Here is a 20554-nt window from a genome sequence, read left to right on the forward strand (position 1 = left end):
CTGCATTTATTGAAAATATAAATCCTGTGTAACATTATAAATGTATTTACTGTCATTAATGATACATTTAATGCATCCTTGGTGAATAAAAGTATTAAGTTCTTTCCCCTTCAAAAAAAAAACTCTAACCTTTTTAACAGTAGAGTATGTCTTATTTTAGTGTTTATATGTATTCTTATATTTGCGTATTTTACCAGACCCTTTTTTCTCTGTTCTTATCACCCTCTTTCTCTCTCTTTTTCAGCCTCCTTCAGTCTATAGTAAGGAGGTGGTAATGCTTCAGGGACAGGTGCTCCTCTGATACTAGGGGTTTATTTAGTGCTCCATCATTAGCAGGGCATTACCCATATTACCCCCTGGCCCCCACTCTAATAACAGGGGCAGGAAAGGCAGTGTTGGCGGGGGGCAGCTGCATCTGCTGCAGGCTGAGGCCTCACACTGCCCCACCACAGGCAAAAGCACCAGCGACCTGTCTCCTGGGGGGCCGCAGTAACTCTCTGCCAATCAGTTTTCTTTCTCTCTCTATACACAGGGTTGGCTGCTGTGTGAGGATCAGGCCTGCCGGAACCGAACCCGCCGGCTGCCCATTGCCTTCTCACGGACTGGACCGATCTGTCCAGCCTGTCTCAGATCCATGCTGAGGCCTGAGGTACTGCACACACTTTTTTTTTTTAATATATATATATATATATACAGAATCAGTCGTTTCGTCCAGATGGTGGTGCTGTGGAGCCTGTGAAAGTTCTCCTTGCCTCTCCCCAGGCCTTTTATTCCCTGTCCGTGTAGCTTTTTTTTCCATCCATCACCCGTATTTCTAACAATTATGCATTACCAGACCCGTGTAACCCATATGACACACTTTTGCTTTCTGCCTTAACAAGCTTCCTCTGATAAGAACTGGCCTGCTGGACTTGGCCTTGGACTCACTTCTAAAAGACATTTATGTTGCGATCACTTAGAGAACGTCTTCACCTGGTTCAAAGACTCATTTTGGGACGTCCCTTCCAAAATTTAGTGTCTATCTTTGTCCCTGTCTGTCTTCTTTATCACTTTCGTCCAGTACAGACACCCCCCTCCCCCCACCCAATTCTTTCTTCCTCCTCGTGCTTTATTTCTGCGTCTAGTTCTGTGGCGACAGGTTGAAACCCAAAAGGACAATTTCTCTTGTCACCATAGCCACTTAGCTGTCCTCCGCTCTGCCTGGTGAGATGGCAGTTTAAACTGCCGGCTGAATAAAACATTAACTTCCTCACCCCTCTACCGTCCCTCTGTCGTTCTGGGCTTTACAGCTCGGCTGACAGCAATGCGTCTCCTCTGGTGTCTCCACGGACACAGAGACATTGACTACCATTGTATCCAGATTAAATGGATGCGTAATAGGCACCCTCGGCTGATTGGCCGGTAATTTGAAGGAGTTGTACACAGGTGCAATTTATAATATTTTCAGTAAATTAAATTTTTTCCCCGCTCTCTCTCTTTTTCTTTACACTGGCTCTCTCTCTCTCCGTTTTTCTTTTTCAGCTGCTCTCCCTCGCTAGTAGATCTCTCCAACCACCCCCACCCGCTGTCTCTCTCTCTCTCTCCCTCTCCATTTTATTGATGTACGTTCAGGCACCCATTAGGGCTTCCTTTTTTTCCCTCTAGTGGAAATTGCAGCATGTTAATTTTCACACAAATTACAGCAATAGCAGGTATCTCTATTTGATACATTATAACAGGAGCAATCAGGGATAATTGAGTGCCTTTCAGATGGTAACCGGCGCATTCACTTCAATTCAAAGCCAGTCCATTTATCGTCTAATCGCTCTTTAAACACTGAATTTCTGGGAACAAAAATTCTTGTCATAATTTTGCTTAAGTGTATTTGGAAATCACAGTCCTTTGAGCAAGGATAATTGAAATCAAATCCCTTTCACGGGAGCTGACATTTCTACATTTCCCCCCAATTGAAATTAATTTCAAAAATTGAGCATGAATATCTTCAAATAGCAGGCAATTATACCTTTCAATGGGGAGAAATTATGTGCACAAAAAGTGGAGACATCAACTGGCGCTTCAGTTAAATGTCTTTGTTTCCCACTGTGTTTGCCTTGTAAAGATTTACATATATTGACTCGTTATGAAACCTTGTGATGCCGATCGCCTTCCTTTTCCAGCTCAGCCCGTTAAAATTAACTCAGATTGGAGCTTTTTTTGTTAAGCCTCATTAAAACTGTTTGGAGATTTTTCTTTTTTCCTGTCCTCTCTTTTGCAGCTGCACTGATCTGTGCGAATTGAAAGTAGCCATTTTCTCTGCTGCTCTGCTCAGGGGACATTATACATCCTTTACATATAAGCACCGTGAACGTAAAGAGCTAAATCACTTCAATTCCCTGTCTTTAAATGATCCCTATCGTCAGTTTGGCCAATGATCTTCTTTGAGTGTCTTTAGACGTAGCTACTTTATTTTTACACCCCTTTGGTCATAGTATAAGGCCTCACTCTTGACACCTTTTCTCTGTTCCCCTCTATCCAGCTCTTCCGGCAGGTTGTGTTTGGGCTGTATCAAAGGTTTGGTGGTACGGCACTGGCTGCCATGTCTCTATCAAGAAGGGGGATGAGGCGGGGGTCTCAGGAGAGAGGCAATTTCACAGCTGGTTTGCTCCCCAGTCACTCGGGCCGAAAATGCTGCAGATTTGTGGAGAAAATTGAAATGGTGTCAGTACAGGAACAAAGCATTGAGCCGAGCAAAGCTGCATAAGGGAGGGGCCTCTGTTTGCGGGGTGGGGGGGTTTAAATTCAATAACGTTTGATGGCGCCTTGGTCACACCCCTTTTGACACCTGTCAGCACAGCTGTGAAGCTCATCCTGGCCCTGCTTCGCATGTCCGTCCACTTATTTCTTGGACTGCGGTTTTAGTCCACGATTTCCTTCGCCGAGCAGAGTGCCTTCGCATGCACATGGTGACCTGGCTCTGATTATAGGAGCTCCATTATGGCTGCATTGCTGAATCGACAGGCACGGCTGTTGACCAGCCAGTGCATTATGGGTCAACAGCTGCTGGGCTCATCGGAAGCTGTAGAGGGCAATTAAAAGCCGTTGTGCTGAGGAGAGAGCCCTTGCTAAACTCCTCCGGCACCCACATCGCTCTGATTCTATGGTGACACAGAAAGACTGTGACCCAATAACAGCAATTAACATAAAAGTATAATGGCTAATCAAATTGACAGCAACAGTTGTTCATCAGATCCACACACGCTGCCTTATCAAAACAAACTATTATGAAAGAGGTAATTTCAGAGCTGAACGTCTCTATCTCTCTCTCTCTCCCTCTCCCTCCCCAATGTCTTTTATTCTCTCGCTCGACCTGCGCGCCTCTGGCAGTTAGACACATGGCTAACGGTAATTACAGCCAAATTTACAAACCAAACACTGTTTCCTGCTTTTGTCAGGAGAGAAGGTGGGGAGTATGCTGGCTGTTTTCAGCCAATCAGACAGTTTCACAGGTTCTGTGACTCCAAACTCTGGGTTTGACTGAACGTGTGTGTTTGTCTTTGTCTGTGACAGTGGAGAATATATGACAAACACTACCTGTCTCCACAGTTGTAATTAACACAGGTGATTCTCCAGCTTTCCCTGATTGAGCCGCACCAATCTCATTACGCTTCAGCCTTTCATTTTTCCCTGCGACAATAACACATAGTACTAAACTTCATCAGTATGATTTTACCTAATTGGTTTTTCTTTTTTTTTCTTTTTTTTATATATTGAATATGCAAAGGATCAAAGAAATCAGCTACCACAGTGTCAGTAAAGGATTGGTAAAGAGCTTTGAATGTTAAAGTAATAGTTTTACTTTTTATAATAAGCAGTTCTTGAATTTTTGTGGAATAATCTACCACTGATACAGTTGGACCTTGTCCCAGTTTTTTAAAAACAATTGCAAAACTGTGGCTGGCTTGCACGGGGGTACTGAATTTAGTCTATTCGATCAATATTGTTACATTTATTTGTTGTAGCATTGGTTTGGTTTTTAATTCTTTTCTTGTTGAAAGTCTACAAGAAATCAGTCAAGAATCTCAGGAAATGGCTGAATGCAGTTAAATGGATCCTATGTTATACCTGTAGTAATGAGTTTTACAGATCAGTTTGTGGTGGCAAGGTGGCGAAAGCCATTGGTTTTGGCCTTCATTTAGTCTGGTACCTTGACCAGCTTCAGACAAACCTTGTTAACCTTGTTTTCAGTTTCCCAGAAGCAGAACCTGGGAGTTTTCTCCATATGTCATCTCCCTATATGTTGTAATTTACTGGTTTAATCTGTGTTTTGTCTTTTTTCCCCCTCATTTTAGTATTCAGAGAAAGCCCTCTACAACCAACTGAGCTTCTACAGATACATCTTTGACTGGGAATATGCCATCAACAAGGTCCTGACGGCTGAAGATAAATGTAAGACTTTGCATTAACATCAGCTATTACTAATTAGCCTGAAAATTCGCTCACAAACATTACCCATAAGCGTTCGTCCAGCACATATTTCCAACTCTATGCTCACTTGTGCACACACACCTCACAGCGGTTGGAGGCGGCCACTAGGTTGGGTTAAGAATCCTCAGCTCCTCGAGTCGAAAGCCGTAATTCAGGCGACGGATTCAATCACCGAATGGCGCGGTGCAGAATGCAAAGCGGTCCAATCAGTTGGAAGGAAGAGGGGAGTGAGTGAGAGAGAGCCTCCTCTCATCCCGTAGGCCTTCGATAATAGCGCTGGCTATGTTGATTGAAAACAGTTTTTAGATTTTGGAAAATGATAGGGCGAGTAATTGGAGAGAAGGCTAAAGGATAGCCCTTCATAAATAATGGGACATGGAGCATATGTTTTCAACGGGCCGTTGGAGGATCCAGACCGCTCACGGCCGCTGCTAGCCGAGCCGTGGCTACTTACCCACAATCCTTTTTGATTGATGTCACTTGATTAAAAAGGACCTCTTGGAATAGACTTATACATTTATTTATTTATTTTTACATGTGCCGATGAGGTTCCGAGCCGGGCGCGAGAGCCGTAGATAAATATAATGTGTAATCAATAGATGACCACTCAGAACGTGGAGCAGGCCGAGGAGAGAGTGTTTCGGGGGGCGGGGGCCTAACATGATTATAGACTTGGCTTCTCTGGGAAATTTTATTTCTTTACTTTTTCTCGGCTGTTGTTTCTGCAAGTAATTGTGGCCAATCTGCGGCGTTCTGTCAGCCACACTGCCCATCACTGCAGCCAGGGCTCTAATTCCTGAAGGAGTGATTTTAACTCTCTAGCCCTGATTTTCACCAGGCGGAATGAGAGGTGACGTTACTCCTCCTGTCCTCCTCCCTTTTTTCTTTTCTTTTTTTCTTTGCAATTGTTCTCAGAAACCATTTGTTTATTTTTCTATTTATTATTTTGACTTTTTTGGTTTCTATTTGCAAATAGTTTATCTCATTTGTCATGCTATAACATGTCAAATATACGTGCAGCTCCGCTACGTACACGTGTATATTGTGGGATTAGTGGAAGACATCACACATGGCTTTGAAGTATAGCCTTGAAATGGTTATCTCCCCTCTCACTATAATACTACACATTACTGTATTATAGACCACAGGGTTTACAGGGGTCTAGGGGTGAAATTACAGGGCTGCATGGCTTGTACTTCCTTTTACCTGGTCCAGTTTCTTATTTAGACCCTGGGACGTAACTCTGCCATTTTATAGAGGTTCTGAATTTACTGTCTCGCACTTGACAACTGTGCTGTTACAGCATCAGTGTATTTTCATACTGTAGGTTTAGCTACAAGCTATGTGGCTATGCCAGTAATGCTAGCTTCCCCTGAATGTGTAAAATAGTTGCCAACTTTGACTTTTGACTTGGTTAACCTAAACCAGTTAGTGAGGAGCTGCTTTTAGACTAGCTCCTTTCTGACTGTTAAGGTGCAAAAATTCTATATACAATACAATTACTAACATGTGTATATGCATTTATGTATTTGAGTATTATTTATTTCATATTTAATTTATTATCATTTCTCTATTGTACTTTTTGCTTTTTTGATGTAGCAGCAGTAACCTGGTGGATTCCTCTGTAATTTAATGTGTGACCAGTGTTGGCAAAAGGAGTAGCAATGCGCACAGGATAAGTGAAAAATATTACTTTTGAGGTTTTCACAAAAATTAGTTCATTAAGCCCTCATCTAGAATTCCCAATGATCCAAATAGAAATTAAACATCTAAAATAATCTTTATTTGTACGTTTTCTGAGAGGAGTACCTTTCCTTTGTCCATGAAAACGATCTTACTTGCGCTGACTGACAGATCTGACACGTGCGCACTAACACCGTGTCCTAACTACACACGACGCGACACGTGATAAAAGGTATATTTTCCATGTAAGATTTTTTGTCCTAACCAGCCACAACGGCGACACGCGATGATTCTATTTTAGAAACGGTTTCTGTTTCTGCGACATCGCGCCTGGAACAACAACACAAAACATGGCAATGATAATCTCAGGTAATGTTTATGTGCTTTATTTAATGTTAAAAGCATGTCATGGGACTTTGAATATAGTGTAGGGCTCCCAGCTTTGTAACGTAGTCTTACTAAAAGCAACAATGGATAATTCACCTCAGATCTTGAAATTAAACAAATGGAAACAAGAACGGTCAAACTGTGAACAAGTATATTCTATGACAGATTGTTTTAGTAACTCCATATGTATTTTAGTAATGTTTAAATGGTTAGGAAACGGTGTAAGATGCCAGACGGTGCACAATCCCAATATGCACATATACACTGAATTATAGTATTTCAAAATATCTGTCATGGTGAGTGTTCAGGCAAACATTATCTGTTATGTCTTATGTAAATGTTTGGTTAAATGTTTGGGGATGTGTAACATTAATTTAGATCCGTGTGGCACAGTAGGTCTTGATATATATGCTGTCTGTTTAATTAATGTTAACCAAACAATTGTGGTATCGATAAAAAGGTGAATATTTTTTTTTCCTATAGATATTTGTTTTTGACTTAATGTGTCAAATTTGGTATTATTACCAGACATTTTAAAGTAGCGGACTCTATCAACTTCAAACAGGTGTAGCGCAGTCATTTTTTGTCTGATTCCAACAGAATGTGAACTGGAAATTTACTCATTGCAACTCATTTTGCCAGTCACAAAATGAGGCCACATATTTTGTTTGTTTGATAGATGGGTAAGTAGATAGAGATGGACAGACAGACAGACAGTACTGTGCCTAAAGCTTGGAACATACTCTGCAAGAACAAAGAAATTTGTTCGTTTTCTCGAGGTGGCAAGAACAAGAACAAAGTTCTTTATGGCCAGGACATTCCATACTTCACGAGAAAAGCAGGTGCCGAACATCTCCGTTTCTCCGCATTAACCCCGCCCACTTTAAAATTCTGATCAATCACACAATAGTTCTCAGACAACCACAAGAAAAAAGTTCTGCTCAGACGATATGTTGAGAACGAGCTGCGAGAACTCCCTAACCAGGGCTCAGAGAACAAAATTACGTAATTTTGTTCTCGCAGCCCTGGGAGCGAGAACTTCTTTCTCTGTTCTTGCGGAGTATGGTGCAGCCTTAAGTCTTAGGCACGTTAGTATTTTCACAGTATTTCTGTAGTGCATCAGTAGGAAATATCAGTTTGTTCATTTTGACATTAATTACAATAATCCAGTGAGATTTGTGTATGCACAGGGAGTCTGATAACAGTCGGTATGCTCCAAATGGAGATCTGATCTCACCCTCGAGTGTGTCTGTCATTTACATGAAGAAACAAGAAAAAACTGAGATAGACTAAATCCAGAAGAACTGTGGCAACATCTAAAAGACGCTTGATAAAACCTACCTTGAAGAAAAACTGTGCAATTGTACCTAGGACCAAAGCTGTTTTAAATATTAAGGGTGTTTAAACAAACACCAACCATTGATTTGATTTGATTTAGTTAATAAAAGTTAATTGATAAATAAAATCTATTTATGACATTTATTTTTGAAAGCATCCTCCCTTTACAGCACTTTTACACAAGTGCCTAAAACTTGTGGTACTATATAATTTGTTTCAAAGCAGCTTTTAACAGGAAAATGATTCAGTGAGGCTAACAGAGTTCAATCAAACAGATTCACATCTGAGGCATATCATTGAATGGTCAAATGGTAAAATGAAAATAACCATAACATGACAATAAACCACACAAGGGCTTGGAAGGTTGTGTTTGTAGATCTTTCTAGAAGCTTGTTACGTTCCGCAACCAAAGTGTGTTTTCTTCGATGCATTTGCACCGATTACCAGAGCACAGCGAACAAAGGTAGAGGGTTGAGCTGTGGTCTGCCGGTGTTGACGGCGATGGAAATGCTCAGGAGCGATAGTGGAATAAAGTACAGTTCAGAAAACTTTTAGCTGCCCTCTTCACACACACACATACACACACGCCTTCTCGTAATTTACCAACCACCTCCTCCTCACACCATGAGACATTTAGTGTCGTATCTGCCAGATTTTCTGTCTGTCTCTGATGACGGAGGAATTGCTTTTAAAGTGGGCATTATGCCAGACCAGCAGCACAATAGAAAAACCAATCTTCCCCCTATTCTGTCTGCTCCGCTGTTATTGTGGAGCTTTAGATAACTGGAGACGTACGTTGCTGGTAGATTGAGCAAGAGAGAGCTGTTTCTGCTGGACGCCAAGGCTGGAGGTTAGAAGTCTCCAGCTGTCTTCAGCCGCGGTCGCTGGAAGCCATGTGAACAATGAGAAGGGGTGAATAAACCTTTTGGTCAGTCTGGGAAGTTAAGCCCGAAGAGGTGTTAAAATTACATGCTGCCTTGATGGAGTTTGTTTGGCCTGGCTGCAATGTTTCGTCTTTACCAGGGGTGGTGCTGTGGTTTGGGTCTGGTGGGATGCATTGCAGGGCTGTGATGGAGGAGGGCCGTGGTGAATTCATCCCTCTGTTGCTTGATGGTGAAATTGCTGGTCAGTGCTTTATCCATTTGCAGTCTTTTCCTCACTAGATTACCTGATTCCTTCAGAGAGGAAAGACTGATGGAAATTGGCGTCCCAACCCCCCTTCACACAAATACACACTTGCACACACTCTCACTTACACACCGAGAGAGAGAGAACAAAGTAAAGGGCTTTCTCTCAAGCATCTATATCTAAGGAAATCACTAGAGAATGCCCATTCCTCTGCCCGTAACCTGTCCCCTCGCCACTGAATGTCAGATTCACTCCACTGGACACACTCCAACCCCTGATCCAACTGATCATTTTCATCTCAGTAATGTTTAAAGTTGGGTTGTTGAAAGATCACTAATCTAAATTTACCCTGTAGTTTATGCAATTAATCAAAAAAAAATTATTTCTGTGACAGTTAATCTGGTTTAATTTGTTAACATTAGTTAATGCACTGTGAAGTAACATGAACAAACAATGAACATCTGTATTATATACTTTTTTTTTATTAACTAATGTTAACAAAGATTAGCAAATGCAGTAACACATGTATTGCTCATGGTTAGTTCATGAACTTTTCATGAAAAATTCATGTAACTTTACAGTGCATTAACTAAAGTTAACAAATACAAAAACTTTTGATTTAAAGGGGTCATGAACTAGCCTTTTTATATATATATATATATATATATATATATATATATATATATATATATATATATACACACACACACACACACACACACACACACACACACACACACACACACACACACACACACACACACACACACACACACACACACACACACACACACACACACACACACACACACACACACACACACACACACACACACACACACACACACACACACACACACACACACACACTGTTGTCTGAGGTCAACTTATGACGTTTGCTTGGTTTCATGATGAATAATAGGCTATTTTCTATATCCTGAAACGCTCTGTTTTTATGGGCATGCTGCATTGAAGACTTGGAAGTAAACGCCCACTGCTATGATTGGATAATGGTTTTGCATAATAATGAGTTTTGACTCCCCCATCAGAACACGTGAGGAATTGTTTTGAACATTTTAAATGTGGAACAACGGCAACTGGAATGATTTTCCCAAAGGGCTCGCAAAATGTCTTGATCAAACAAACACAATGATTTATCTCTCATCCACTCGCAATTAATTGGAATATTGTTTTTTATTAATTGGCCCGCCCGATCGGTGGATAAAACGGCGAACCGTGCATCCCTAACACACATACAGCCTACAAGCCAAGTATGTGCATCAGCAAAACTTCACTGCAGACAAATCAATGTTCAAAACTTCCGCAATTGTATTTTTCCTTCAAATATCAAGTAAAGAGAGGGAACAACGCACATCAAGAAACCAATGTTTTTTCACTATTTAAGATAGCCCGACTGGAAAACGCATTATAGCCCTGGTATGTCAGGCTAGTGATTTTGCGAGCCCTAGCCCATACATGTTCAACCCGGTCTGATCCCGAATCGCAGGACAATAAACCAACAACACTTCAAATACAAAGAATACTCCAGCCTTTGGCCGCGTGGTAAGTTAATGTTAATAATGTTTAGTTAGACACGTTCACATAATCAGTAGATATCAAAAGATCTGTAACAATGCAATACTATCACATATAAAAAAAAATTTACTCGCATAAGTGTGTTGCAAAACGAACAAACGTCTTACCCACGTGAGCTGGCTTTTCATTAACCTCTTAACAAGCGCCCCATTTTTTAGGTATTCTTTGAAAACGATATACCCAAATGAAAATGTCTGCAGCTCTTAAACCCTATGGTCTATATTCATAAACCTGGTCTTATTTTAAACTAGACACTTGAAATATTGCTACCCAAGAGTCATAATAACTCAAAGTAATATGGGAACAGAGTAATATACATGTAAATATACATGTAAGTGACTCACGTTTTTTGTTTTTTGTTTTCACTTAGGGAAAAAAATATTATAATTTAATGTTAAGAGCCTGAAAATAACTTAAATATAAAACTGAATGTCTAATCATGTCATGATTCAAATATGAGGATGATTCTCTCAGTAATGTAGCTTCTGTGAGCTTTTATGTCAAGAAAAGTCTAGGCGTCATTTCAAAAAGGCCATTTATTTCAGAACATTTGCTATTGTAAAGAGTAGTTTTTCATTCAAATAAATCTGCAATAAACTGCAATATACTACTAATTATAATGGATAAACAGTTACTGAAAAACTAAAGCAACTATTTACAGAGATTACAAAGTGTAAAAAACTCATTTAGCTGATGGGAAGCGTCAGTGAGAGACAGCGCGCTCCACTGCAGTTGCGCCATGGAGAACGCGCAGCCAGCGCAAAAACAGTATTCACCAAAGCCTACTTACGCAAACTGCGCAAGATAATGCCTTTTGATTGGTTACTAAGTCCATCAATCAAACCTTTGTTGGAAAGGCATTGGCTGGGCACCGAGTGCCTTTATCCAACGAAAACCATGGGCACAATGATTGACAGCTCACCAAGCCTGTAAGGCACTTCCTCTATATGATGCATCCCAGAAGAGTCTCTGATTGAAGGAGAGAGACGAGGGAGGGTTTAAAATACGTGGGAGAAGCTATTCTAGCAGGGGGAGTTTGCCAGACACGGATTAGAATCGATATTTCATTGAAAATGGACATGATTGATCACGCTAACTCAAAACTCTCTTGCAAACAACGGAGGATTTTTAGTTTTTTCCCTATTTTTTCGTTGTTTTGGATTAAAAAGTGGGATGCATTTTGAAGAATGGACTCTTACACAGAGATGTATGCGGGTGTTTATTGGATTCGTCCGATCTGATCTGAACGACAGGAGATGAAAGATGAGTAACGCTGATATTATGCTAATGTTTACATGGACGGTCCTTTAGCGTTTCATTTAACCCTTTCCTCTCTGGTGTATTTATTGCAAAAACAAGTTCAGAACATGAATCTTGAGTGTTTTAGCTTTCAAATGATGCATAGTTTGTGATAGTTGATTGAATATTTTGTATAAAACAAAAGTAAATAAAAGTACACACCCCCCCACTTCCGTCAACCCCCCCGTCCACGATCCGATGCGGGTTAAGAAGTTAAAGGAGGGATGAATTGAGAAATCAACTTTCCTTTGAGCCTTTGGTATATAAAAGTTCATTGTAATATAAGAATATCCTGTAAGTTTCAGAGCTGAAAACGTCCTTGTTAATCAAAGAAAAGCTTTTATAGACACCAGGCCCAGAAAACGAGAGCTCTCACAATATGTCGACCATAGACGTAATAGGATGCAGAAGCACCGCCTCAAGCCCGCCCTCAGACTCGTGGAGCTAAACGATGCCGGTTCCAGCTCACGTGCGTAAGACATTGCGTTTGTTCGCTTCATTTCAATGCGGAATCGATTGTGAACAAGATAGAGGTCGAGACTGGATTTGCAGACATATTGAGATTAAAACGCAATGCTGTACCTTCTATATTGGATCCGACAGGAACGGTGCAACACACTTATGTGAGTAAAACATGTTTTTTTATGATATCTTTCATTTGATATCTTTTGATTACATACCTTAGCACACTGTCACAGGCTGGAGAAGGTGTTATTGGTTCATTCGTGATCAGACTCTGACTTGTAACGCCAGCTGGCAAAGGCCAAAGTCCCAGGGCTATGTGCTTTTCAGACGGGCTATTACCGTCCTGTCGACGGGCTGTAGTGAAATAACATTCCTTTCTTGCAAGCGTGCGGTTCGCGGTTATATTCACTGATGATTGGGCTAATTGATACAGAAATAACATTCCAATCAATTGCGGGTGGATGAGAGATGAATCATTGTGTTTGTTTGATAAAGACATTTTGCGAGCCCTGGCTGTGGGCTGGGCAATTCATTCCGGTTGCCGTTTGCCACACGCTGTCTAGGGCTGTGTATCTCACGCCACAGCGCCAAAACGGTATTTATGTTTTTGAATTTCGTAATAAAATGTATGTAATTTGAAATCTGAGACTTTGTTTTATATCAATAGCAACAAAGCACAAAGAGTATTGCTATTTAATGGATGTGAGGCGCGCTGCAATGTTCCGTTCATTCATTAACTGAAAACCTCTTCTCCATTTTGAATGTCTTGCACTGCGGCTCGCGTTGCGTTGGTTACATTCAAAAGCACACAGTATCGATACGGCAGCTGCTGTATCGATACGCGCATCGTCAGGAGTTCATGACGATGTATCGTTGTATCGATATTCTGAGCACAGCCCTAACGCTGTCACTGACAGGGGGAGCAGAAGCAAATCTTACCCAATCCTAGCCGTGGACGTTTACTTCCAAGTCTTCAGTGCCCATTAAAACCGACCGTTTCTCAGAGAGCCTCAAATCCAAAGCAGAAAATAGCCTATTACTTATTTATGATGTTTTTGAATGTAAAAACACGCAAACGTCATAAATTGACCTCAGACAACAGTATAAATTTTTTTAAAAAGCCAGTTCATGACCCCTTTAAAAATTAATTAAGTTCAACCGCATTCCTAATATTGGAAGGAAGCTTATGCAGCAACTGTGTTCTTCCACATCAAGGCACTGCACAATATTTTCTAAATACAGAATTAGGCGTTCTTCTTCTGTTGAGGTGGCGTTTCGCTGCTTTCTGGTGTCACAGGGAAGCAAATTCGCAAATCGATCGTTTGATGAGCCAGCTGTCAATAAAAGCTTTTCTTTGACTAACAAGGGAGTTTTCAGCTCCAAAACTTACAGCATATAGTGAAACATTTATTTCAAACCCTATATATATATACAGTGAGGAAAATAAGTATTTGAACACCCTGCTATTTTGCAAGTTCTCCCACTTAGAAATCATGGAGATGTCTGAAATTGTCATCGTAGGTGCATGTCCACTGTAAGAGACATAATCTAAAAAAAAAAATCCAGAAATCACAATGTATGATTTTTTTAACTATTTATTTGTATGATACAGCTGCAAATAAGTATTTGAACACCTGTCTATCAGCTAGAATTCTGACCCTCAAAGACCTATTAGTCTGCCTTTAAAATGTCCACCTCTACTCCATTTATTATCCTAAATTAGATGCACCTGTTTGAGGTAGTTAGCTGCATAAAGACATCTGTCCACCCCATACAATCAGTAAGAATCCAACTACTAACATGGCCAAGACCAAAGAGCTGTCCAAGGACACTAGAGACAAAATTGTACACCTCAACAAGGCTGGAAAGGGCTATGGGGAAATTGCCAAGCAGCTTGGTGAAAAAAGGTCCACTGTTGGAGCAATCATTAGAAAATGGAAGAAGCTAAACATGACTGTCAATCTCCCTCGGACTGGGGCTCCATGCAAGATCTCACCTCGTGGGCTCTCAATGATCCTAAAAAAGGTGAGAAATCAGCCCAGAACTACACGGGAGGAGCTGGTCAATGACCTGAAAAGAGCTGGGACCACCGTTTCCAAGGTTAATGTTGGTAATACACTAAGACGTCATGGTTTGAAATCATGCATGGCACGGAAGGTTCCCCTGCTTAAACCAGCACATGTCCAGGCCCATCTTAAGTTTGCCCATGACCATTTGGATGATCCAGAGGTGTCATGGGAGAAAGTCATGTGGTCAGATGAGACCAAAATAGAACTTTTGGTCATAATTCCACTAAACGTGTTTGGAGGAAGAAGAATGATGAGTACCATCCCAAGAACACCATCCCTACTGTGAAGCATGGGGGTGGTAGCATCATGCTTTGGGGGTGTTTTTCTGCACATGGGACAGGGCGACTGCACTGTATTAAGGAGAGGATGACCGGGGCCATGTATTGCGAGATTTTGGGGAACAACCTCCTTCCCTCAGTTAGAGCATTGAAGATGGGTCGAGGCTGGGTCTTCCAGCATGACAATGACCCGAAGCACACAGCCAGGATAACCAAGGAGTGGCTCTGTAAGAAGCATATCAAGGTTCTGGCGTGGCCTAGCCAGTCTCCAGACCTAAACCCAATAGAGAATCTTTGGAGGGAGCTCAAACTCTGTGTTTCTCAGCGACAGGCCAGAAACCTGATTGATCTAGAGAAGATCTGTGTGGAGGAGTGGGCCAAAATCCCTTCTGCAGAGTGTGCAAACCTGGTGAAAAACTACAGGAAACGTTTGACCTCTGTAATTGCAAACAAAGGCTACTGTACCAAATATTAACATTGATTTTCTCAGGTGTTCAAATACCTATTTGCAGCTGTATCATACAAATAAATAGTTAAAAAATCATACATTGTGATTTCTGGATTTTTTTTTTTTAGATTATGTCTCTCACATTGGACATGCACCTACGATGACAATTTCAGACCCCTCCATGATTTCTAAGTGGGAGAACTTGCAAAATAGCAGGGTGTTCAAATACTTATTTTCCTCACTGTATACACTCACCTAAAGGATTATTAGGAACACCATACTAATACTGTGTTTGACCCCCTTTCACCTTCAGAACTGCCTTAATTCTACGTGGCATTGATTCAACAAGGTGCTGAAAGCATTCTTTAGAAATGTTGGCCCATATTGATAGGATAGCATCTTGCAGTTGATGGAGATTTGTGGGATGCACATCCAGGTCACGAAGCTCCCGTTCCACCACATCCCAAAGATGCTCTATTGGGTTGAGATCTGGTGACTGTGGGGGCCATTTTAGGACAGTGAACTCATTGTCATGTTCAAGAAACCAATTTGAAATGATTCGAGCTTTGTGACTTTGTGCATTATCCTGCTGGAAGTAGCCATCAGAGGATGGGTACATGGTGGTCATAAAGGGACGGACATGGTCAGAAACAATGCTCAGGTAGGCCATGGCATTTAAACGATGCCCAATTGGCACTAAGGGGCCTAAAGTGTGCCAAGAAAACATCCCCCACACCATTACACCACCACCACCAGCCTGCACAGTGGTAACAAGGCATGATGGATCCATGTTCTCATTCTGTTTACGCCAAATTCTGACTCTACCATCTGAATGTCTCAACAGACACTCGAGACTCATCAGACCAGGCAACATTTTTCCAGTCTTCAACTGTCCAATTTTGGTGAGCTTGTGCAAATTGTAGCCTCTTTTTCCTATTTGTAGTGGAGATGAGTGGTACCCGGTGGGGTCTTCTGCTGTTGTAGCCCATCCGCCTCAAGGTTGTGCGTGTTGTGGCTTCACAAATGCTTTGCTGCATACCTCGGTTGTAACGAGTGGTTATTTCAGTCAAAGTTGCTCTTCTATCAGCTTGAATCAGTCGGCCCATTCTCCTCTGATCTCTAGCATCAACAAGGCAATTTCGCCCACAGGACTGCCGCATACTGGATGTTTTTCCCTTTTCACACCATTCTCTGTAAACCCTAGAAATGGTTGTGCGTGAAGATCCCAGTAACTGAGCAGATTGAGAAATACTCAGACCGGCCCGTCTGGCACCAACAACCATGCCACGCTCAAAATTGCTTAAATCACCTTTCTTTCCCATTCTGACATTCAGTTTGGAGTTCGGGAGATTGTCTTTACCAGGACCACAGCCCTAAATGCATTGAAGCAAAATTGAACTGGTGTTCCTAATAATCCTTTAGGCGAGTGTGTGTGTGTGTGTCTATATATATATATATATAATCTCGCTTTGAATCTCTGTGAACAAACACCCAAAATTTGCGCACAGTTCCATATTGAGTTTTGCTCTTGAATGGACAAAAACGTACAAAATTATGCCCAAATTCCTGTTTTGTCGAGTATCCTCTCAAGCAGTCTTAAATGAGTTAAAAAGTGTTAAATGAATGCAAAGAGTTGTGTGAAAATAGGATATGTCAGATTGGCGTCATATGCCGCAGCTCTTAAAGTGACAGCAACCTCATAAATCTGCTGCTGTCTGTGATTTTAATGTTAATCAAAGAACAAAAGACAAAGAGAAAATCACTCACTGCTCTTGACTGAATAACGTTTGTAACTTTAATTTCTAATTTGATTTCTAATTTATGTAGTGAAGGACTTTGAAGTGTTTGATAACTTTATCAATTTCTGTATATTTCCTACCTTATATGGGTCAAAAACGTTGTGCTTTTTAGCAGGAAAAAAACCTCAGTGTTGAACCCTGATTTATTGAATGGCATAGGTAAATGTGACATTTTATTATGGGTTTATGTGAAGATTGTTTTAAGTTCGCTTAAATTAAAAGTTGTTATATTTTTTTAAAGCCTAATAAATGTTAAAATTGATAGCTTTCAGTTGTACTGAAATATTGAATGACTATAATTAATGGCTAAAATTGAGAAGAAAAATTTATTTCAGAGACATCAGTAGCAGTATTGGTATCAGTGATAATGGTCTTTCATATAGATGTCATTAAACAAATATTTAAATACCATCTTTGTTGTTTCTACATTAATTTAGAGATTCAATGTGAAATTATATATATATATATATATATATATATTAGGGCTGTCAAAATAAATGTTTGTGTGTGCATAATATATGTGTGTGTACTCTGTTAATTATTATTTATATATAAATACACACACACATTCATGTATATATTTAAGAAATATTTGCATGTATATACTATATATACATTTATATAATCTATAATATATATAAATATAAATGTTTTGTATATAAAAATATATTTTTCTTATATATATATATATATATATATACACAAACACACACACATACATTGTGTGTGTGTATATTTTGAAATCTGCTGCTACATAAACTTAATTTATTTTAATTTAAATGACATTTTATTTACATTATATAATAATAATAAAGTATTATTTTGTCGGCATTGATAGTATTGCTTGTAGATATTTTACTTATTGAACATTTGCCATACAACTGCTAATGACACTATTTTTAAATATCCTGTCTGGATTTGAATTAAAGGTAGCTGTTGGAAATACTTTTTATCCAAAAAAAATTTTGTTCTCTTCAAACATTTTTGTGTGTATTGAACCCAGACACCTGAGCTTCTGCTCATATTCGGAATAGCCTTTATAAATAGCACCAAATAAATATAAAAAAAATTGCCTTTAGAAATCTCACCAATTTCAAATTTGATAAATGCCTTGAGTAAATTTAACAGCGTTATACATATTAAATGTAATTTTTTTTAAATGATATTAATAAGATGTAATGCATTAACAGCCCTTTAGTGCACCTTCTATTTTGGGCTAATTCTACTATAACGTACATCTACAGACCCACCGGAGTCTCTGGCCTCCTGTCAAAAGCTCTTGTTTGACTCCCTTGATCCTCCTGTCCAACCGCCTTCACCGGCATTCGCAGTGGCTCCACCAGCGGATTATATCGCACACATGAATTGTGTCTGCACGCAGCGTGCGTGGGGTGCTTTTTCTTTGTGTATATCGGCTCATACGCGTGTGAGAAATGAGACATTTAGAGTCTGATCTACATGTAAACCACAGTCCTCCGCCTGATTGCAGCTACTGAGTTAAATGTGGAGGCAATTTCATGCACGGCAGGAGTCCTTCCATAATAAAACAGTTTTTTCTGCAGTTTTGAAAAAATTAGATATCCCATATCAATGACTTCCAAATCATGTTGAACTCTGATTTCATTCTTTTCATGAAGAGCAATTCATAACGTCTTTTAGGCAAGCCCTTTTGCTCCCTCCTTTCCATTTCCTTCTCTCTCTCTCTCCCGCTCTGCATCCGTCGCTCTCTGTATCTCTTACTCGTTCTAATTCGCTCTCCCTCTCTGCCTTGTCTCCTCTTAAGTGTGGGCAGTGTGATTATGTTCAGGCAGTAATGTAATTTCACTGCATTGATAAAATAGAAATTGTCCTTTATCTGTGTACTGATAGTGCTCAATTTGCAGGCGAGCTCCTCGGCAACCTCTTCAGGGCACGACGCGCGTGCCCTCCCCCAGCCCTCCTCCCCCACGCTCTGCCTGCCTTGAGCTGCTGGAAATCCGCGGGTGCGATTGTCAAATCAATTATTCATTCTGTGCAATTACACTCGCACAAAGAACTTTTCTCTGCTCGGAATGATGATTAAATTAAAAGCTATTCCAGCTGCCTGATAACATCTAATAGAATATTCATAAGCAGCCCAAATGGAATGTATGATCCCCATTAACTTCATCATGCTCACTTAATTACATGCTTGTTATTGTATTTACACCTTGTTAGAGCACATGGAAGCTGATACACTCTCTCTCTCTCTCTCTCTCTCTCTCCGGACTATCTTCTCCATCCTGTCGCACCCGCCTTCTTTCTTTTTTCCGCTCTGTATTCCTCTCTTTCTTCTTCTGTCTGCTCACCTCTTTTTCTCACGTCTTCCCTCACTATCTCGTCACATCTTTTCTCCCTCTTAAAAATGCTATTTATTTTAAATGCGACCCCTGCCGGGCCGGGAGGGAACGCGAGGTCTCTGACAACCTCTGTGGCTTTTAGGTTTCTTTTATACATTCTGCACACAGTGATTGAGCGAAAAGAATGAAGAAGAGGAGAGGAGAAAGAGGGAAAGAGAAAAAAATTATTTTCTCCCACCTTTCAAAAATGATGACATGATTGCTTTCCCTTGATCATGCATCATCATCTTTCTTCAGCCCCCCCTTTTTTTCCTCAGGTAAATAGTCCCCCTCTCCCTATTCCATGTGCCAGCATTCTGTTTTCTTTCACCGTCTCTATCTTCTGCTGGAGGTAAAAATGCGCAAGTGATAATGGTAACTGGCTCTGCAGATGGTGCGTTTGGAAAACTATTCCCCTTTTTGATGTTCCGGTTTGGCCATTTTCTGCGCTTGACCTTTCTTCCCCTATGGGGCAACTCTGTAACTCTGTTTCGACTGCACCTGCCTGCTAATGGAGATGGACTGTGATTGAGTCTTAAACCACTAGTTGGTTGTTCAACAACATTTAGGGGCATGGGTTCAATTGTCTTTCAAGCATAAACACGTTTTGTGTTAATAAACAGTATGAATTTCAGTCCGGGCATTTACATATTCTCAAGGAACATTCATATAAATGCTCATCTTGGCTGGATCGCTTCTCAAAGCAAAGACTTGCTTTTAACAAAAGTCTTTGGTTAAAGGCTTTTGATTTAGTCTGTGATTCTCATTCAGTCCTGCTAGCCTGCCGGTGACTCCTCTATCGTCTCTATGGTATTGAAGGCCCTCCTGATGGGATAAATGACCTTGGATATCGACCCGATTGCATGACCCTGTGGACCCCTGGCAGAAGAGTCTATTTAGCTTCTGCAGACACCTAGCCCCTCTCGCCAGCGCTCTACCCTCAAACTGCCTGGATAGCCGGTTCCTTATCGATTCTCAAAGACTTTCATTTGAAATGATACTTGATAGACCTCTCCAAGCACATGTCCGTGAGTGTAGTTCGATATTATGACTGATATTTTTCTTTTTCGGATCAGTTTTGACTCGTTATGGATCCACTCCAGCCCTGTGTGCTGCCGAGTTTTTTGGTGAAAGGAAGTATATTTGTGACCAAATGTATGTTTGGGAACATGTCACATGTAATATTATTATTTTAATGTGTTAATTATAGTTTAGTATGATCCAAACTCTGTTTTGGTGTCTC

At 40.5% G+C, this 20554-nt stretch overlaps 1 protein-coding gene across 1 annotated transcript in view; it reads left to right on the top strand.

Annotated features, from left to right (window-relative positions):
- The window catches only part of pola1 (polymerase (DNA directed), alpha 1), a 76173-nt gene that overhangs the window by 49798 nt on the left and 5821 nt on the right, over positions 1–20554 (top strand). The window contains exons 35-36 of the mRNA XM_079805637.1: positions 533–649; positions 4329–4425. Of these exons, the coding sequence (XP_079661763.1) occupies positions 533–649; positions 4329–4425 (214 nt within the window). The remainder of the gene's footprint in view (positions 1–532; positions 650–4328; positions 4426–20554) is intronic.

Source organism: Gobio gobio, assembly GCF_949357685.1.
Source record: "Gobio gobio genome assembly, chromosome: 23".
Taxonomy (NCBI): Eukaryota; Metazoa; Chordata; class Actinopteri; order Cypriniformes; family Gobionidae; genus Gobio; species Gobio gobio.